The 22,109-nt window shown below is 41.5% G+C and overlaps 1 protein-coding gene and 1 long non-coding RNA gene across 21 annotated transcripts in view; one reads left to right on the top strand and one right to left on the bottom strand.

Annotated features, from left to right (window-relative positions):
- ARHGAP24 (Rho GTPase activating protein 24) overlaps nucleotides 1–22,109 on the bottom strand; it is a 256,751-nt gene that overhangs the window by 154,689 nt on the left and 79,953 nt on the right. Inside the window, exons 1-2 of one of the 19 annotated variants that reach the window (XM_068941426.1) lie at nucleotides 2,865–3,029; nucleotides 823–903 (exon numbers count right to left, since the gene is read on the bottom strand). The exons of 12 other annotated variants lie outside the window; for them this stretch is intronic. Coding sequence is in view for 3 of the 7 variants with exons in the window: in XM_068941417.1 (XP_068797518.1) it covers nucleotides 2,263–2,394 (132 nt within the window). In the remaining 4 variants the exon portion in view is untranslated. Of the gene's footprint in view, nucleotides 1–822; nucleotides 904–2,262; nucleotides 2,792–2,864; nucleotides 3,031–3,760; nucleotides 3,981–4,400; nucleotides 6,808–22,109 lie in introns of those variants that run through there. 6 more of the 19 variants (XM_068941421.1, XM_068941422.1, XM_068941423.1 and 3 more) reach the window with 6 other exon arrangements.
- On the top strand, nucleotides 3,901–21,618 carry LOC138067127 (uncharacterized). 2 transcript variants are annotated; one of them, XR_011140801.1, is made up of 4 exons: nucleotides 3,901–4,039; nucleotides 13,997–15,865; nucleotides 17,146–20,234; nucleotides 20,858–20,872. It is a non-coding gene; the product is annotated as an uncharacterized lncRNA (long non-coding RNA). The 2 variants fall into 2 exon arrangements; XR_011140800.1 differs by having other exon boundaries at nucleotides 20,064–21,618.

The raw sequence follows: 22,109 nt of genomic DNA, 5'->3' as shown, positions 1-22,109 counted from the left end.
CGGACAAAAGAGTAACATGTTTGTGTGTGGGGTGCATCACCCAGTTCCTACTCTTTGTGCACTTTCCTTACCATCCCAGGGCAAGCAGTATAGAAAAAACATCCCACCTTCACCATGACGAAGGCATGACAGGCAGCAAGAGCTGCGTTCTCCTCTCTCATAGCTTCTCCACTCCCTCTGTTGTCTTAACAATGACTAAACTTCATGATTCTATTGCTCCCTTTTCCCTTCGCTCCTTTACAGCCTCACTTCCTCTTTGGCCTTTGCACAGTCAGAGAGATGGCAGATAACTCCTATCACTGGCACTGAATGCCTGTAGCTCCTTTACTACCCTGAGAAGGCAGACAGGGAATTTCAACTGTCCACATTCAACACTAGTTACCAAAAGCAGTGCCTTTCTGTTCTTTATACGGCAACATTCAAAACATTTCTGGAGCTGTACTCGAGTTAAGACCTCACTACGTTTCTTTTTCCTCTTTGCCTTGCTGCCAGGTCTGACAGAGACACCATCCTTTTCCCCGAGAGATCCTTCTCATTTTCAGATATCACAACTCCTTCTAGTACCATTTCCTCCTTGGTTAGCAGGACACGCTTTGTGAAATTATGCTGGAATGGCTGTCCAGGGGTAAATTTTCAGAGCAGCGTACTAGGAGTTGTGCTGTGTACAAGCTCTCCATCACCATTCATGTGACATAATGCCTAGTTACCAATATTCTGCAACTACTGCATAGTAGGACCCAATCTCCAAAGTAAACAACTTAAATAATTCTCACAGCTTAAACATGGAGTACCATTTCCTCTGGTAATTTTTTTTAAACTTACCTCTGCTTCTGAACATCTATAAGTCTCTTCTGATACCCAGCGTTCAGTGCTTCCAACAACTGCTATGGTCTATGACCTTCACTAAGAGCAGAAGCATTAACAATCAGAGAAGACAAAAAAAATCTTCTCACAAAGGAGATGTTACAAACAAACAGAAACCTCTTAGAAAGAAGTAATCTGAACAAGTAAGTAAAAAACGTATCACAAAAAAATCAGTATTTAGGACAGCGGAAATTGATGTTATTCTAGAAGCTATTTTCCTTTGTTCCTGCTACAAAAACAGCATCTTTTTAATAGTCATAACACTCCAAAGCTTTCTATGAAATACCTTATGAGGCAAGAATTGAATCACAAACATGGAGAGATAAGAGTGAAAAGTTATCAGTCACGAAACAGCTCAAGTTTTCATGCAACAGCTGGAGAACAGGCCATTCAAAAAATACCGCAACTGCAAGAAATAAACTTTTCCAAAAACCACAGGAGGACAGAAACAGCAATCTATACAAAACATTTTTTAAAGTTAACTACGTGTATTTTGTGTCACGTGTAATAAAACGTTAAGACTGGTACAATTATCTTCACCATTATAATTGTCAACTTGAGCTGTTTCTACCTAAAAAAGCTCCACACAGCACATGGGATGAGCAGAACCCAAGTCTCCATTCTGGTCTAAATTTCATTGGTTCAGGAGCTTGTGCATAAAGTATTAGAGATAATTATATATTATGCTATTTAGTTAAGCAAACATGCAAAATTAAGGAGATCTAGCCCACAGCACTGTAAACTACAATCAATTCATGAGACAGTAAACGAAAAACACATTTAACTGCACTGTCAACTCATTAGCTACAGACATGCTGTAAACAGTCCCATTACAACGTGATGCCTTCTGAGTCCTGGACATAAAAAGCCTTTTTAATACTCGTTTTAGTAAGCTGTCTCAGTGACAATTTTTTGAGAAAATAAGAACAGTCATAATACTTGTCACCTTAGCTACTTCATTTCACAGGTGAAACATTTCATCTACTGCAATTAGAAGCCTGAATCCATGCATGACAACCGAGGTAATATCAAAGGATCCCAGACAGCAATACCATCCAGCACACTGCTGGGGTTTCAAAAGAGAACATGTACTCAGACGGTATTTTGATTTATTTTACTGTCTGTTCTCAGAACTATTATTGGAAACAAGCACGCGTGAAGTACTTAAACACTTTCTTATTAATAAAAATAGCTTTGTTTATGCAACATGCACCTGGATGCCTTGGACTAGTGAGGAAAGCTCAAGACAACAACCGTAGTTTTCGCTTCCCGTTCTGTCTGCTTTCACATCAATCTGTCTGCCTTCCCCACAGGGTAACACTTCCCCTTTAGTAAGCTCTGCAGCTATCTATGTAACATACCAAGACTATCTGGAGTGCCCCCTGCTTTGTTTCTTACCAGCTGGTAGCATGTTTTTACATGAGTACGCCGACATCCAGAGCACACATCTGTACAGCAAGGAAACCCCCTCATGTTGCATATGCCTCCAAGCTGGGTATTTGATACAAACAGCCAGATCCCAGCCTGCATGCCAGCGTCAGTCCCCTCGCTCAGCTGCCTTTGCGTGCCCAGATGTCTAACATCTGACCCATCTTTACAGCTTGGATAATCCAAAGAGGATGGAATATCAAAGGGAGTCGTGAAGGTTCAAAAAGTTAAACTCTATTTTTTCCCCCTTAAGTCTTTAACATCAGAGGAGAACTAAGAGAAGAAGTATATAGCCTATAACACCTTATAGGACAGTCATTTGCACATAAGAGATGAAGGTGATTTCCAGGGAAAAGTAGCCTTTTGACTTGGGTAGTAGTCCACATAAATGTTCCAAAATCAGAAAACTTCACATTGTTCCATATCAAATGCTGCAAATCACTGAAAAACTGTTAGAAAAAAAAACTCGCTCCAAGACTACAGACTGGATCGGAATAACATTCTGTTTTTAAAAAAGAAAGAAAAGCAAGGTGGCAGCAGGGAACAAGACATACGATTTACAGTAAACATACAAGAAAAGGGAGCAGGAGAAAAAGGTGCTCACGACGGAGGTCCTTTGTTCCCTTTGCCATTCTGTTTGCTGGCACATGCCCACACAGCATCAGGAGCGTTTTGAAGAGTTCCTACCCCGGTAACCCTAGGTCTCTTTTCTGTTCCCAGTGCTCCTGTCTCAATCACAGCACTTCTGCTTTTCAAACCGAACACTTCGGGTGACTCACTGGACACGTGAGACGTTTGCATTGCTCAACAACCATTGCCCCTTTTCCTAGCCAAACCTCAAGCCCGCTTTCAGAGGAGCTTCTCTCACAAACATAGCACACGTCAACAGTGCACTGTTGCTTCAAACCACAGAACACCCAAGTACCAGTGCAAACAACATTTTCAATGAAGATATGCATAGATGAAACCTCTAACAGTGAAAAAAGTACTTCTCAGTTAACAAAGTGCATGACAAAATACTGCAGTGCAGCGAGGACAGCATACATCTACTTTGGATTACAAATCACAGTGTTACAGTTTCACTTTCCAAGAGAGATTTTACCCCTCTCTAATCTCCCGCAACATTTGGAGCACCATTCTGCAGATGAACACCATGCAAAACACAGAAGAGACCCAACAGTCACCACGGAAGTGCTTCATGACAGCCAGCTGACAGATTACCTTTTGGCCTTGCACACTCAGCACAACACAGACTAGTGAAGCAACACTGTGCTTCGTTCAGTACTTCTTTTCCATAACTACTCCCCAGGTAACAGTGGCCTTACGCTGTTTGAGTCTCATTTTTGAAGCAGACCTACTCATCACCAGCGTTCAAGAGATATCAGATTTTTCCTAAGGAAGCTGATGGGACAAGGAGCTCCCATGACTTCGCTTTCAGATGTTGACTGGCTACTACAGAGACAAGTACCTGATTTTCAGTACAGCTTCATGGATTCTACCCAAAAGGCATGTAGACGCACGAGGGAATGAACCGCCTTACTGCCAAAAAATCATGTCTCCAGCATTTATTCTAAAAGTGCTCCAAAGGCTTAACTGGTCTATTTGCTTGCTCCAAGTTTGTCTTGCCACTCTTCACAAGAGGCTATTTGAGAAGTCCACAGCATCTGCAGTCATAGCAGGTATTCTTCTGGCCCTTCCAATTACACTGTTCAAAGTGAGAAATAGAATTTAATAACATTTTAGAAAGGTAAGTGCTGCTTTCACATGTGTTTTTCTTGTTTAATGGGAAACTCTTCCCAGGCATTTTCTCGTACCTTTATGTAGTTTCAGTTAACTTGCAGAATCTTCATGTAGCTGCTGCTACTTTGTCTAACGCTAGAAGTTGGTTGAGCTCGCCGCTCACAAAACTCGCCGCTTCCGTTAGGCAGCGGAAGTTTCTACTATCTCATGCCTGCCAAAGCGCAGCAGCGAAACAGATTGAGCCCAGCTATTCATGCCTATCTGTCAGAATGCTGCCATGCGCATGGTCTGCCCATCACCTGAGCTGCAGCCCTGAGAAACAATGGCCCTTCGAAACAGTGCAAAGTAAGCCTACAGCCCACAATTACCTGCCATTCTCCTTGCCAGGCTCTCTCCCTCTGTAAGGGGTGCAGACTAAACAACTAACGATTAAAAAAGGTTTACTCAGAGCAGGAAGAGGAAAGAGGAACTGGCTCTCAGGGAGGCAGGAAGGTCATCAGCTAGGAAGGAGGCACCTGGCAGGGGTCAGAGCCAGAAAGGGTTTTGGGGTACACATTTCTGCTGTATGACCCATGCCCACACGTAAAACACAGTACTGCTGTGTGGTTTCTGTTGCCACTCTTGCTGTTTCTGAAAAACCTTTTAAGTCATACATGAACATACAGCGCACATTTCAACTGGGATGGCGTCTCCCACTGGAAAAAAAAAAAAAAAAAAAAGATGCGCTTGATGGTCAGCGTTCTTAAACTCACCAGTTTTTATGAGGTGGCCTTCGAGGCATCAACTGTATTTCATAACAAAGTCTATTAATCAATCCAGATTAAAAAACATAGATACACATACACAAGCATATATACATATATTTATACATGTATACACAGATGTACCATAAATTCATAAAGAGATAATGCATAGCAAAAGGAAGAAACGTGCAAAAGGCTGAAATGAGCTTACTGCACATTCTCATTCCTCATATGACTATTTTTGCTTTTAAATCATCACAGAAAGGGACTATCTTAAGAGAATCCTTTGTGCTGTCAGGAATCCACAGATACGAGGTGAAGGGGGAATATTTATATTACAGGCAGAACTCCACTTATACTAAGATCAATAATAAAACCTGCACTGGGTTCAGAAAAAGCATTGTTGGACTGAGGTGACATTTTTTAAAAATCCAAGTGGATTTTCAAAATCACAATGTATTTTCAAGATCCCTGTATAGCCACTGGCCCGCAAAGCAGCCCAACAACTCTGAAAATCAGGCCTGTAGCTTAATTGCCTTCATACAGCTAACCATATTCCACAGTCACGGTCTTGATCGTATCAGCTTGATCTAGGAATAGCATTACAACTTTCCAACTTCCCTGAATAAACTGGGAGCTGAGAGCTAACCAGCTGGCCCAAAAACCCAGAGCAGAGGCTTTGCAGGGGCAGAGCACAGCCTCAGCTGCCACCAGCTCTGTGAAACCCTGAGGATCCAGGACACGCTTCCCCCTGCAGCACAGTGCTACACAGCAGGCGTTCATCGCAAGCTGATCGGCACGACTCTGCACATCTATCTGTGCCTTGTCCAGCACAGAGCCTTCGCTTTATTTTCATCCTTGTGCAGCTCTGGTATTTACTCATGCTGCCCATCGTGAAAGCAAACAGTTTCTCTTAGAGTCCCGGTCTGCCAAAAAAGCATCCTCTGCCAGAGGTCACCACCTTGCTCTGAATTCACTGGCCTCCCAGTGTGTGGCCTCCCATCAGCGTGTGCAGTATAAACACGAGGCACTTGGATGGGATTAGACAGCAAAGCCTGATAAAGCACTATGCTGCTCTCATCCAGCTGTTAGTGCTGCTTATTATCACCACGTTACATGCATTTGATGAAGTCACGTTAAGTAACAACGGTTGATTTCAAAACATTTCAGGCATTTATTTTGCTGTCCTGCAGTTATAATCTACCAAGTCATTTGCTGTGACTGCTTCCCAACAAATCTATAGCTGATAGTTACCACGAGTGAGTCTAAAAGCTTGCAACTGTGAGTCAAGCAGAGTAAGTCCTCTGACCACTAATCTCCAATGATATTTTGAAGCTACATAATTGCTACTCTTCAACCAAGATAGTAAGTAGCTTCTTACAGAGATACTTTATTCCTTATGTACATTAGAAGCTTTTCAGTCTCATTGGTAAATACTACATAATAAAACCAAGTTTTACTAAATATAAGCTTTACTGAATTGCCAATAAATATTTACTGTAAAATATATGTAATATCAGGTTATCTAGCACACACAATAAGAGTTAGACAACAATAAAAATCATTATGGCAACAAAAGGTATAGTTTAAGAGAACGAAAGAACCAGACGTTCTACACCTCAGCATGACGGATTTTATATCGCTTAAGCAACTAAAGGTAGGGAAGCAGTACAGTTATTGAAGGAGGTGATATAGTGATTGTCCTAAAGTTATTGCAGCCATTTTTACAATTTTGCCAAATATATAATGAGAAGAATAAATGCTATTTTAAAGGCATTTGCGGGAGCTATTTAGATTTAGGGGAGATACATATATATTTTTTATATATACATATATATATATATGCATGCATGCCGAGAACGAGGACAGAGGAGGACAGAAATCACAAAAGAAATAGGAACGTTGGGATAAAATTCACTCAATACACAGCATACGTTTTACTGGCAAAAATTCCATTGCATTTGACATTTTTTCCTCCCACAATGTTAACACATAACTTGGGTTTGTTTCTGTTTAAAATGCAGAGTTGGCATTTCAGTTGCAGAAATTCTCCGAACAACAGTATAAAGGGACTCGCCCTTCACCTAAGAAAAAGAAGAGCTTAACACCTAGCTCACTGCTTAACTTTTTAAACAAAAAGTAAATTCACTTCTGCAGTGCTTAATACTGCTGTGTTATGCGTAGGAACGAGCACCAAAATATTTCTTCTGACATAACAGGGTTAGACCTGCCAACTTTACTAGGACGCAATTATGGTAACTTGCAAAAGTTGTCTATTTTCTTCTCTTGCCACATATTTCACTTAATGGTTCAGTGCCTCTCTCTGCTTCAGGAAAATTTATTTCTTCACTCAATGAAGCTTTTCTTGGCTTGAACAGCCTCTAGAAACCCTCCTCCCCCCTCTCAAGAAAGACTGTACCAAATTAAGTTATAAAGCCACAGAAAACTAAGCTTGCCTAAAACCAGAGGCTAGATATATTCATGCGGCAGGCCTATGAATTTTGTTGCTATTATGAGGGCAAGAGAAAAGAACGACCATTTTATGACCATGCTTGAAACAATGTCAGAAATTATTCAAAGCTTTCTACATCTCTATATCTCTCTCTCAGCATTAATTGCTACCTTTCTGCTGAAAATAAAACTTGAAATGCCATTTTCCCACCTCTAGGTTCTACCAGATATTTTAAAGGGTTTCTGATAGATCTTGCATTAGAATGAAGCAGCTCTGCTCCCTAAAGTAGATTTGCTGTTGTATCTAGAGACCCTTAACACCTTGTTTCGCATCTCTCCACTTCTCCTTGATAAATTGAGCTTATTCACTTATATATAGACAGCTTCTGTGAGAAGCACTGTTGTTCCTTGCAGGGCTTTTGCTTTTCTTCCCCATGTTTGCCCCAGGGCGGTATAAGGTACTAGGGAGATATGTAGGAAGCGCGCAAATTCATGAGTAACACTCCTAACAGTTACCTCAGGCATGAAGACATTGTACACACCTGTTCCCACAGGTGCATTTTTGGAAGGAGGAATTAGAACTGTGATTTGGGACAGAGGAGATGAGGCGGGGGGGGAGATGGGCGCAGCGAGTGAGCAAGCTCAGGTAATAAAACAAGGCAGGCCATAGCTCTGGAGCTGTTCCTCAGGGGACACTGGGGGAGCTCTAGGATAAAAGGTGCCTTGCGGGGAAACCCACTGCAACTGCTGGGTTGTTTATGACAAGGATCCCCTAGTATTTTCTGAATGCAAAGAAAAGCCAAAGACCTACAAATAAATATGGTTATCGCATTAAGGACTAATGATTTCAAGCAAAGCTCATTCCCCAGTTCATAATTAGATGCATGCACTGAAGTTCTGATAAAATTAGACTTCATAAAGTTCACTACACTTTGCTCAAAGGACAACAGTCTAGGGCATTACTGAATTACTTAAGTCAGAGGCAATTATGAAAAACACTACTTCCAGTAGGTGTGGTCAATAAGATACCTAGCTTATTACTAGAGCTGTTTTTCCTCTTTTTTTAAGCTACCACAGAAAAAAAAAAGCCAATAAGACAATGTTTCTTATTGTAGCAGAACACATCAGAAGAAAAGGCTTGCTTAAGCACCTTTACAGGCCCCTCACAAAGAAAATATGCAGACTTCTAGTTCTGAGAATATCTAGGCCAAAACAATAAAATTATTCCATAAAAAGGTGAGGATTGGCAGGAGAATATTTCAAGTATGGTCTCACATTTACATAAGGAGCTCTCCAGTGACAGTCTTGACAGAAACAGCAGCATTATGAGATAATGCAGCATTTATGACAGAGCAGGTGAAATAAAGCCAGTCATTAAATATCGAACCAAACATTTTCCAAGCTAAGACTCAGAGGGAGGGAAAAAAAGTTTCTCGAGCCCTCAAGCTGAGCTGTCTATTCCATCTTGGCTTCTCTTATTTTGAGAAGGTGGAGAACCAGTAGTCACTGCACTGTCACCTTACTTCCAAGGGTCAAGTAGATATATTCTTTACTCTCTTTCTGGCTTAATTCACACAGCTGACAGAAAGGATCAGGATCTAGTCCATGATAAAAAGAATAGTTTTTAGAGTTAGCAGAACTGCTCATGGTAATCAAGGGGCTTTTCTGGGACTCTTTCTGAATTACACTTTCACATCGGGGGAGGATCTACCTACGGGGAAAATAGCCTACAACTCAGTGAAAATAAGATAGGCACTAGGTACCGCACACCCGTAGAAAAAAGAGCTGGATAGCTACGGATGGCTTTCATAGCAGATTGTCAAGACGTGACCCATCTAACAGGTAACAGCCAAATATAAGCTAACAATATCACGATACCGAAAGGCACAAACGTCACTCTAGAACACAGAGGACGGAGCAAGAAGTAACGCGTCTGTTCGCCTCCACACCGGAGCAGCCTCAGCCTGAACACTGAGGGTCCTGTGCTTGAAGACAGGTGCAGACCCAGCAGGGAGAAGGCAAAGGAAACCAACAGGACTGACCACAGCGTTAATCACCACAATTCCTCTCTCAAGTTGGTCGATGGGCCAAGGGAAGGTGAAGCAATTGACTTCAAAATAACCACATACTCAATGCAGTGCCTTTTAAAGCAACTTTCTGAAGACCTTAAACAAGGACTAAGAGAAAAAATAGTAATGACACAATATATAAGAAAATTAACGTAATAAAATTTCACCATTTCCAAGTCCCAGGGAACATTGCCAGCGTCCTCCCTCTGTTGGGGACAGAGCACTCACTGAAGTTCAACACCAGAAGACAACTCCTTTTGCTATCACTTTAATACAGTTACAGTGGTATAAACACAGCCAGAGGAGCACCAGTGACTAAACATATGGTCAGATGGAATCCTAGGTGGAGGTCAAACTGCTTCCAATCACCAGAAATAACACACTTATCAAAGTTTTCTCCCGCAGGATCATATCCTTTTTTCTTCTTCAAGCATTTCTTTTTGACTTAGCATATGCTAACAGCCTCATTTATGACAACTTATATTACCATACACTTATACAGCTTACTGAAAAGAAGATTTTTTTTTTAATCTAAAAATGAAGAGAGAGATATTTTTCAAATATACAAAAAATCTCCGTGTCCACTGTGAACAAGACAAGTAGTAACCAACCAGAATACACTGCCCTGAGAGACTGTGAGGTCTCCATCACTGAAGGACTTGGAAAGCAGATCAAGATAAGCATTTATCAGGAATGAGCAACATGACTGTTCTTGCCTTGACAAAGGGGACAAGTCAAATAAGGTTTTTTGCAGTTTCCATATCGAATTGAAGTAGTAAAATGATTTACAATTCCAACATACACAGCTTTTTTCCAAGAAAGCTGCATATAGCCAAGCATTTTGCCTGAGGACATGGCATTTCAAAAGCAACACGCAAGCAAGGTTGACATTGCTGATGCTTTCCTAGAAACTGCACGACAAATGTAAAGAAAGGCAGCAAATGGAGACTTGAACACAAGAATGTGACTCCACTGAGCTGCTGTATTTTCTTTTTCCCTGTGGACGTGTAAATATTCTCGTTTGCTTCCCACTAGGCAAGAACATTCCAGTGGAGTTCATCAGTCCTCTATGTTATTGTACAGGCCTTCATTCAAGGATGAATTCTACTTCCACATAATAGAACACCAGGGCCTTATGGCAAGGCTTTCTTTCTGTTGCTAGGTTTTTAATGTCTTTATGGCTTGTTCTTTTTTGGCCTACGCTTGTTTCTATTTTGTCTATGCAAGGCTTATAAATACTACTGCACTACAAATAGCACCTTGACCCAAATTAAGCATTTCATTCAGCTCTTTCCAGCATCCAGCATAAGGCACACTGTTGGCCTTCATCTAAGCGATGACACCAATTAGCAGTGATCCTACCTCAGCAAGGTTGAGGCCAGGTCTTCTGTGCTGTCCGGATAGCTAACACGCCTGAAAAAACTCTGATTCACTGTTAACATTACTAATAAATCAGTACAATTTGTATAGAGTACACGTTCTTTCCAGGTTTTACTTTCAGTTCAGCATATTAGTCTGCCTCTTCCATTCTATGACACTATTTGCAATATAAAACTGGCCTTACCAGACAGTGTCTCATCTTTATAACTGAGCTGAATAACAGGTTTCTGAAGTTTTTCTATGATATTCCAGCTATTTTTTATTCATGAAGTATTTTAGTAATGCGTTGAAAAAAATCCTTTTTTGAAGTGTAGCTTTAAATACTGAGCAGAGAATTTTTGGCTGACTGTGTTTGCCAACTGGAATGAGTGTGTTCCATACCTGATGGATGCAAACATATACAGAACACTGACATGTTATCTAAACGCACTGATTTTGCCATGGAAAGCATGTACTTTTGGCAAGATATAAGACGACGTTCTAAAGACTTGGGTGCTTTGGCAAAAGTCGGTACCTAAATAAGTGTATGTATGAATTAGAACACGTTTTTACAACTTGCGGTGGAATTTTGAAGTGACATCCCATATCAAGCAATTGTTGTGATTTTCATCAGGACCTTATCACACGGTGCTGTAGCTGAATATCTTAACGCTTTCCTATTTGTGGGGAGGAAGGGAAGGAAGAGCTTTCTAAAATCTATGCAAGGTCTTGGGGAATTCACTGTAAGAAAAAGAAAACTGTCATGATATTTATGTCACTCTGTTCAGAATATAACCACTTTATATATTTTTTGAGGACAATGCTTAAATTATTAGCTACGCAGATAGCAAAAAGAGACAGATTTGCCCCAATTTAAGTTACTACAAAATCAGGGCTGGGTGAAGTGGGAGAAGTTTCAGACAAGCAAAGTACCAATGGGACACGACAGTCCCAAAAACCTGTCCCGTTCAGCAGAACAAGGGCACAATTCAGCAATTTTGCTCGCGCATGTTCACTTGAGCTTTTTTGCGTGCACACGTTCTCTTCGCACACTAACTCACACCTTTGTGTTCAGGGCTCTCAACAACTGAGGGAGTTCTATGAATTCATCTGGGTCACAAAGTAAACCTAGGATAATGCAAAAACCACTCAAGGACTGTCACATACAAACAAAACCTCTGAGAGCTAGTTTTCAAATGGACATTTTCCCCTTAGATAGTGCTTTCCTATGTATTGTATTCACAGCAGGAAGGCCAGTTTGCTATTCCTCTAAGAATTCACAAGCTGCATTATGAAAACCACACAGTCATGGGGTAACACAGGTTGGAACACTCAAAAGGTGCTACACTCAAAAGATATCCACAAGAACGAGCTCTCGTCTCTAGTCTTTATATCAAAATTTTGGCTATAAGGACACTGTGGGAGACCATATCTGAGGCCTTGAGAAACTCAAACTATACAACTACTCTCCCCGTATTGATAGCCACTCCTCGTACCACCAAGGACAATCAGGCTGCTCAGACAGCATTTATCCTTTGTAAATCCACACGGCTATTACCAGGTCCCAACATGGCTGGGAACAGCCCCAGGAGGACTCGCTCCAGCACCTTCCTAAGGGCCATGGGGAGGCTGACCAGCTTGCGGGTCCTCGGATCCTCCTCCTCACCCTTCTCCAAGGGTCCGTGATTTCTGCCTTTTCCCAGGCTTCAGGAACCTCCCCTACTCGCACCCTCTCCAGCTGGGACCATCAGCCTTCTACCACACTGCTCAGCCTCCAGCACCGGCTGCAGCTCTCCCTGAACGCCATCAGTCCTCCCCGGTCCCTTAGCCCGTCCATAGGATCCTGCCACATGGGACAAGCCTGGGGCTGCAATCCTGACGCCTGTCCCCCTCACATCCCTCCCACAGGGTTTTAGACTCCACTAGCTCCTGGCCACAGCAGCCAAGGCTGCCCTCACCTCTGCATCCCCAGTGTGTTTTTCCTTGCTCCAGAAGAACAGAAAAAACTGAAAGAATTGGCCTTTTGAATTCAAGACCTCTTTTAAAAATAGCCAATATTTTTCAAGGTTATGCTCTCTCTCATATATAGTTCTCAATATATTATACTTGTGTCAGTGAGAGTAAATAAGACTTCAGTACTTGAATTTTCCCTCATTTGTCCTAAGAACGAAGTTCTTTCACAACATTCTGTAGGTGTACAGTAAGAATAAGTGATTGTACTTTATTAAAGCTTTTTACGGTTTTTCATATGCAAGTACTGAAATGTCATATATATACACCTCTCTATAAGACAGCGTGACCAACTTTCTTCATACCACCCAGGGGGTATTTTTCAGAGTGTCAGATAGTCTAAGGTAAATATGGATTCAGGGTGATTGGAGGCCAACATACTTAACTGTACTGTAGCAGCTGCTCTATTCGACGCCGTATTAAGTACTAACGTAAATAGTTTATGTTCCATGTTGCTATTTTAATAAATTACTAAAATATAGATTACCATGAAGGTTTTTATGGTCTGCAGGAGAGGCTGCAGTATCCGTCACAAAAGCAGAGAATGAACTGCAATTTATGTAAGACGAGAAACCATTTGACAAAGTTCGCGCAGCAAGTGAGCAGAAACCTAACTCCCCATTTTCTGGCAAACCTACTATCCTTCTGGCCACTGGACCATTCCCTGCCTGGGCTTATTGTGAAAAGGAGCCTTTCCTACTAGCTAGAAACATTGTGGATATTTTTTGGAGTTATCTGGTGTCAACACTCTGGAATCTACTTTTTTGAAGAGAACCAGCTCCTGAAGTTGTAAGCATTTGTAAAATGCACATCTATTTCTGCTGCACATATATGTTCTTTAAAGTGAAAACACAGGCCAAAGCTGATAAATCTGTATGTCCACCACAAAGATTTAAAAATGTTTCATTTGGAACCAGAAGTGCCAATTTTCTGGCACGCTCGTAGCTATAGAGCATACTGACTGTAGCTAGAGGCTGCAGCTGGGATCATCAGGGAAAACTTAAGACACAGATTGAGATATGGCAAAAAAAAAAAAAAAAAAAAAGGAGGGAGTGTCTCACAAGTATAGAAGCTGTTTCTGAAAACTTTGTCAGATTACTTTGTCTAACAGGACTCAGTAGTTTGGCCAGCATTAAAAACAGAAAAGCTCCTGAATTCCAGTCTCACAGTTGGGCCACTGGAAAAAACAGCTTCAAAAATTTCAGTATTTCAGTCAGACTAGACAATGAAGGTACTTAATACTTATAATTTTAAGATTTAATTTTTTTTTTTTTTTAATCTCCTGCACTGCTACCAACAGCTATTATTAATCATACCTATTTCCTTCAATAGCATACTTTTGGCCAGACGCACAAAGAAACAACAAGTTAACAGCATTAGCTCTGCCTGCTTCCGATTGTCACACGTTGAGCAAATGACACCTCAGAGATAAACACAAGGAAAAGCTGATTGCACCAAATAAACAGAGAAATATCTTTGTATTGCCTATTACCACTGATCTGAGCAGAGAACAATTCCAATCAGTCGAAACCGCAAGAACTGTTAAATGTGTATATTGTCACTGGCTCCCCACGGCTGACTGTGCAAACTCTGTGGGGTGGATCCTCCCCCTCTCTTTATTTGCCAAAAAGACCAGAGAGGAAGTTTTAGAGTTCCAGCTAATGAGCTCAAGAGCTGCAATTACTTCTCTGCTCTCAGAGTCCACGTGCTCCTCCCGTTCCCTTCACGCAGAAGGAAACTGGTAACCAAGTTCTCTCCAGCTCTTTGGCTATCCCCCATTTAAATCGTAAAATCCATGCTGAAGTAAGTTTGTGCAATGCGTACTGTTCATAAAAGAGCTAAGTTTCACAAATGTCAACAACATAACAGAATAACACGGGAAATCTGACAAGTCTGCAGTCACAGCAAGACTGCTGCAGATCACTCATGTGGGAAGAGAGGAAGGATTCATTATCTGGCTGAAGTCAAAAAAACTGTCAAGACTGCTCTTCGAAAGATGTCAACATTTATGTAGGTTATATGCTAGATAACAAAACAGCATATGGCCTTCAGTACTTCGAATGCTGACAACCACGGACACTCCATTTAAGACAAATGAGTGTATTCTGCCCTCTCTGGTTACATTTTAAGACACATTTCAAAACATGGAATAATCCAGGGAAGGTTGAGGAAAGAGTACTTGGAACTTCAGTATTTGCAGTGAATTTTTATTCCCCTGCACAACTGAAGAGTTAGGATATACCTGGCTGAAGGTGAAAATACAATCAAAGCAGATTGGGATTAGGTGCTGGAGAAAAGCATACATCCTTTACATAACTCTCTGCTTGACTCCAGAGAACTTCAGTTTCTGAGGGGACAACATACCTGTGACACTTAGTCTACAAGAAAACAAGCATCTGCTGAGCTTGGAGGACAGCGTAGTGCAGAGCAGCAGACTTGGCAGAACTGTGCACAGTGCCATAGGCCAGAAATACTTACCATGCCACGTCAAAGGGAGATGACCACAAGTTGTAAGGACAGATCATCTGACTCACTGCATCTGATCTCCACTCTAGGACATGAAGCGTCATTAGATTTGCATCTTTACTACCCACCAGATAAATCTATGGGTTCTACCAAAGATGACTCCAACAGTAGCAACCACAAGACCCACCTTCTTTGGTCCTAGCTCTCAAGTTGTGATTGACATCTGGCGATCAATCCTGAGGAAATGACCATCAACTGCCAGCCAAAATTTAGACCTCGTTAAAGGAACATTCTACTTACACAAGAACAATCGCAAGCCTTTTCTCCCACTCTTTTATCTGCTGTCTCCTCTTCTCCCTAGCCTCTCTCCCAGCGTTTCTCTTCACGACTAATCCCTGACTTTCTCAAAAGCATTAGGCCTGGTCCAAACTTTACCTACATAGCTCACAGATCTCTTTTCTGCTTTCTCCCTTACTATTCTACCTCCTTCCCTAATGCTTTTACTTTTATAACACCTTTCTACATCTCATCCCCTCTAGAACAGCAGACTGCTTCAGACGGATAACCGCATAACTTAAAAAGAAGCTGAATACTGTTGACTCAGCCAGAAATGTTCCGCCATATCCACAGTAAGAGAAGGACAATCAACGAACTATGTAACAAGCTTTCCCTATGTACTTGGAGGAAAGCAGTACAGAAAAGACTGAGGATTCATAGAAGAATCCATTTCACCAGGTGCTTCATAAAGTCATGATCTTCAAAGCCACTGGCAATCTGAGACCCTTTAACAAGTACACTTAACTTGCCAGGGGCAAAAAAAAAGGGGTGGGGGGGGTATAGATCTTCTGCAAACCCAGAGAGCATGGCATTTTTCTTCAGGCATATGTTCAAAGTCCACAATATTCCAAATCTCTCCTAATTCCCCTCTTAAAATAGGCTTGCAGAACGGAGACTTAGGCGAACTTTCTACTGCTGCCACTACAAAACACTAACTCCTGTCTTACAGCGCTTCATGCACTCTCCCAGTTACTTCATCCTCATCCACCCTAGTTTATTCTTGGTTTACCCTCAGAAACTTATCTTCCATTTCGAAATTTTGGAAGAAATAATTTCCCATTAGTCTCATGACTTCTGGTCTCCTTAGGCTCCTGTCAAAATGCCAGTTCCCTATGGCTTTGAACAAGTCGTCCATCCTCAAGGCTGAGTTGCAGTAAACCCATGTAAGATTTAATTGCCTCCTCTGCCAGTTTGCGGCAACCCTAATTAAAACAGCAGAGTTGTCCCACTTTGAAACATTTGCTAAATGATTTCTCAGGGCTCCTGAGTTAAGGGAAGTCTCAGCAAAGGCAAATGACAACATTAATTTGACTTTTTCCATTAAATAAGGAATAGTTGACTAAAAACTTGAACAGGTGGCAATTTTGGCAGCTCTACATGTGTAGGCTATAGGCAGATTCATCGTGCGTTTCATTTTGAAGCATTTATGTGAGAATACATTCACTGAGATAAATTATCTTGCTCGCAAAACTATCCTGTTCAAGGCTGCTATTTTAACTGTTACATCAATCAAATTATGTTGTAAAAATGTTAGCATCAATTTTGACAATTACCATCAAGTCTTTATAACTTTGGAACTCTTCTCATTAGTTTCCTATTCCAATTTTAGCAATTTTTACATTTTAACAGATAATGGTCAATAAAATACAGAAAACAGGGTAATTCACATAATGGAGTTTGCTGGATACACAGAGTAAGGCAGACAGTTACAGGTGAAATATTTTTGAATGTCATCCCACAAGATGACACATGTAGGCTCATGGAGCCTTTGGAGATGGGCTGGGGGTGGGGGTGATAGGAAATACTGTTTTCACGGAAAAGCAAAATTTCAGCCCTCCCAAAGCTCTTCACCCAACAGGTACGCTTAGAAACATCTGTCTAAAGGAAATGGGAAGATGGCGGTACTGCTTTTTTTTTTTTTTTTTTTTCCAATTCTGGAACTCATATTATTTGTCTAGGACCCACAGGACCCACGAAACCTAGGCTCAACTCCCACCTTTTCCTATGATCATTCAAAGAAGAGGTCCCTTCTGCGGGGTAAGCCAAGGAAGGCTGGGGGCTCATAACCTCTCCTGGCAAACTGTTTTGCTTTGGAACAAAGAAATTAAATACTTCCTGTTTGGAGGTGGAACACTACAGCCTCATCTCATCCATCCGGCTAGGGAGCCTTTCACAAACGTGCGCTCTTTGATCCAACAAGCACTTAAGCATTTATATTATGATAAACCACTCTAACTGAGAGATCCACTGAGTGGCAACAGAGTAAAAAAGCTCTCAACCCTGAGCACAGGAGCTACCTTGACATGCATGATTATAAAAGTTATAGTCACTCAAACCCCAACAAGAGCAAGCTCATTTCAAGCAAAAGAATCCGTCTATTTTTAGGATGGTTTGTGTCACGGAACAAAAAGCTGTTTTCCACAGCTCTAAACTAGAAACCCCATCTCTAAACAGCATCCTTTACTCCTCATAAGAAGGATTTGTATCAATGATCACTGCAGGGAAAGTTTTCTTTCTTTCTTTCACAGAGAGAAGAGCATCAACTAAAGAGGTATTATTCCACTCTAGGGGACTGAGCAGACTTGCATTCTGAAACACAGATTTGTACTACAATTTAATGACCTCCCTCCTGAGTATAAAGGGTCAGATTCACGTTTATGCAAAGATTTTAAAAAGTGTCGAGTGCTGAGAAGAATTTATGATGAAGAAGGTGACTTGTCAGTATAAATGGTGTTATCATCTAGGAAAATCAATGCAAGTACCAAAGCCTCCAAATGCTCCTGTTTGATAGTCAGCATATAGCCCTCATCAGCAAGTTTCAGTGTATTTTACTGACACACAGCTGTTTTGTAACATACATTCAACACCTAAGATCTCTTTGGCCAAGAGGCCTTTAAAATGTGACTACCACTCAAAAGAATGACAACCACTACGAGCCACAGTATCTATCCCAAGGGTGGAACATCGCCTCACATTATAGACACTGTCAAGACTTTCAGGCTTCTGTCATTCATTATTATTAATATTATGCTAACATCGAGAGAATTTCAATCTGTCCTGGGTCCCTGTTGTACTGTACAACGTCTTCGCAACAGAGAGACATTACAAAGACAGCAACTATCAGAACAATAACAACTATGTATTTTTCAGTATTAAAGCACTAACAAACAATTAACTACCGATTTGCATCCTTCCAGTACCAGCTCTTGAATTTGCTATAGTAAAAAAAAAAAACAACAACAACAACTTTAAGCAGTTTAAAAATCAAACTGTCTTTGTTTTCACTGGTGGGTGGGGGAGGGAGCGGAGGGCAGGAGGACCCCTCTGATACAGCTGGTATGTCATGTAACAGCATTGCCATGGACTTGCTGCATTCAAGTACCTCATACTAACCTGTACAACATTCTCAGGTTTTTCTCCAGTGTGCTGTGTTTGGTGCAGTTGTTACCTACTTCAGCTGCCAGCAAACAAAAAGCATTTTTACATACCTAACAGTTGATGAAGAGTTAAATGTCTACTGCCTGTTTAAAGGTATTTTGGCAAGACTTCTCTTACAGCACTTCCACATCTGCCCGCTCTGTTTTAACAACCTTGGAACGATACTTGACTCAAGCTAGTTTAAGTGACTCCATTAAATGGTTCAGCGGTTAAAAAGCAGAAAAACTCTGCCACCACCCAGGGCCCCGGTTAGTATACTGCCTGACTGCCAAATACAAGAGAAGCCTCACAGGCATGCTTTTCAGCTGCAGCTCAGGACTCCAGCAAAAGAGAGTAAAAGGAAAAAACTGGGCCAGGACCACAGGTCTGAGATAAGCCTACATTACAATATTTAGGATTGTGCTCCAAATTATTTGACCCCCTGCTATCAGTTATAACATGTTCTGCTACCAAAACTCTGCCTTTTGGGATGTATGCTGCATTTGTTCCAGTCATCCTCTGCCAGTGCAAGCTACTGCAGTTCACCACAGAGCCGCTTTCTGATGATTAACTACGCACTCTGACAGCAAAGAAGTTGGCCCTTTTCTGCAGTGATGAAAATACAGAAGACTGCAAATTTAAAACTGTTCCACCCACATCCCACAGATTTTAATTAAGCCACTCAAGGCTGGGCATTTCGCTTGGACGACATGAGCGCCTGCAGCAAGCGCTGCCCTCACAGATTTGGCCCCCATAGGCAGGAGGGGCTCCATTTTCCCCTTTCTGTGCATTCCCATGCCATTGACTGTCTGACTTGACAGGGGCATGACAGCAGCTCCAGAAAGTCAGAGTCAGTTAGGGAAATATTTTCAGACCGCCAACTGAAGAATAAGGAGGATTTCAAGAATGCAGTTTGAGGTCATTCAGTTTTATCTACTGCACAAGCCACTCCTCTCCTCGGCTTGGCAGAGGACTACAGAAAGCCTCTTTCCCTAGCAACAAGTTCTGTTGTATATGCTGCTTATTCAGCTGCCAATACAGCTTTTATCCCAGAGGTAACGGACTTAGAGGAGGCTATTCTTAAGCCATTATTTTCATTTAAAGACTAACAAGGCTCTCCTGTGAGATATCCATTCTGTTACTTTAGGAGCCATGTGGCACTTGTACCAGATCCAAGTTAATTAAAGGAAGGGGAAAAAAAAAAAGTCATCATGATGGGCCCTTTTAATGGGCCGGACCTTCTAAAGTGTTGAAATTCCCTTTAACAAGAAAAGGGAAAGATCATTAAAAAGCCCATTACAGTACATAAAACAGTGCATAAGGGTCAAGCCATAGACAAAAACAATTATCACAATAACTGCTTATCAGCACAGTAATAGTTTAGTTATTTTTATGACAACTTTTTCCACTTATAGAATGAGTGTGGGATGAAAATTTTTTGAATGTTGTTTTTCCTTAGGCCAGCTGCTGTTGATCTGATATCATGATTACTGTGATGCACAAGAGCCCCTTTCTGACAAGATCAAGGGATTAAGCGAGATTACAGGAACAGGCCGTCTGTTATCAGCTCGTCATCTTCACTTCCTGGGAGGAATCACTGCGAAGGCTAGCTAGCTTATCTTCTTCAATGGTCAGTGGAGACTGTCTGCCACAAGCCTCTACTTACACATTAGAGAACTTGTTTCACTGAGGGAGCTGCCATCCTCTGTGGGGCAAAAAGCTACTTCTGGTGTTTGAAAGCAAATTAGACCGTAGCCTGCATTTTGTAGGGGGACGAAATTCCTATTGCTTTAACATCTTCGTGACTTCCATACCTTTTCTATTATTATTCCTTCTACCGAACAAAGATGTTTACCAATTCTTGGCAGAGTCAGGTAGCCTCGTGACAAGAGCCGGAGTGAAAAACACAGCCCTTCTGCTGCAGAAGTCTGTTAACCCATTACTGAAAGTGTGATGCAAAAAACAAAACAAAAAAAGCAAAGGGAAAAGTAATGCAGCATTTCTGAGAGCTGTACTTGGTGCTGTTGCAGTCAAAATATGGTTTCCATTTCTCAAGTCACTGCTATTTAATTGGCATCCCTCTAGCTCTTTCTGGCTTTTCCACACATAGAGCTGAGTAAACAACAAGAAGAATGCCTCTAGGTCCTTCCTTGCTCTGCCGCCCTGACAAAATGGCTATCTATAACTACTCGAGCCACTTACTGGCTCACTTATTAAAACTGAAATCCTTTAACTACTATTTTTCCCCCACAGCTGTTTAAAACCAATACACGTGTGTTTGTTAAGACCTTCTGCACAGACAAGAGAACCAAAGCGGTGGCCAGAGGTGGCAACGCACCACACAGTTCAGCGTCACCTAAATTCATCCATTTTCCTAGGCCTTTTTCCATTATGTGTTTTTTACTTCCTCTTTTGAAGAAAGAGCAACATTTTAAATGCGACAAACTAAGCACGCAATAAGTTCTGTTCAAGTAATAAGGATCAAGGTCCATAACATTTCCTAGAGATTAACGACCAGCTGAAGCAGTTAACATCGGAAGCTAACATAAATGAATTTGCTAGGAAACACTGCACCACAGTAAGGTCATACCTATACAGAAATTCATGAATAAAAGGAGAATAGTGAAAGTGTAGTAGGTAGTGCTTTTAGAGTCTGAAGCCTAAGGACAGGCAATGACTAGTACTTATTCTCCTTCGGCTTCAGACTCTAAAAGCACTACCTACTACACTTTCACTATTCAGGCTTACACTGTTCAGGTTTAGCTTAGACAAGTCAAGACAGCAGGTTTCTCAGCCCACCCACTGCCTTCACATGGTCTCTAGCTGCTTCAGCAGCATTTATCCTCAAGCAGCTGGTTATCTTAGGGGGAGCCGAGAGCTGTCAGTACTTGCCTAAATTGGCCACCTCATCATTTGCTAACTGGGTACACACTGGACACACTGCCACAACTGCAACTCTTATGGCAGTAGACACATCATCTCATCTTGAATAAGAAACTCAAAAGCGTGTATTTATTTGGGGGGGGAGGGGGGCAGGGGTGGGTAGGGAAACGTAGAAGGCAAATTCAGGTGTCAAGAGTCTTCTCTAAAGCCAAGCCATCACTGAAACTCAAGCTTTTTAGTCCGCTTGCCAAAATGGCAGGTCACTCGGTGGACACTTATTCTAGTTCAGTTTCTTAAAACCTTGCTAAAACACAGATTAATTTCCACATGATCAAGTGCTTTTTCCAAATGAAGATCATCTTATTTTGCACATCATTAATGCCATATTAATTTATTTTCATTTCCACTGCAGTGTCAGGGCTGAAATAATAAGCAGCAAGCAGTAATTTCAGGCACTCGACTCACCCCCCCCAAAAGGAGCCTCATTTTTCAGTGAGTCCAACTGAGCACTGAAAACTCATTAATCATGCCTGAACATTTTGGTTTTATCCAAAGTCTGATTTGCACATGCAGGTAACTTAGTGAAAGGTAATCCGAGGCTAAACCTAAGTGCATAGGCCCA

Source organism: Struthio camelus, chromosome 4, assembly GCF_040807025.1.
Source record: "Struthio camelus isolate bStrCam1 chromosome 4, bStrCam1.hap1, whole genome shotgun sequence".
In the NCBI taxonomy this organism is placed as follows: domain Eukaryota; kingdom Metazoa; phylum Chordata; class Aves; order Struthioniformes; family Struthionidae; genus Struthio; species Struthio camelus.
The sequence above is the reverse complement of the archived record's forward strand: the minus strand, read 5'-3'. Positions and strand labels throughout refer to the sequence as shown.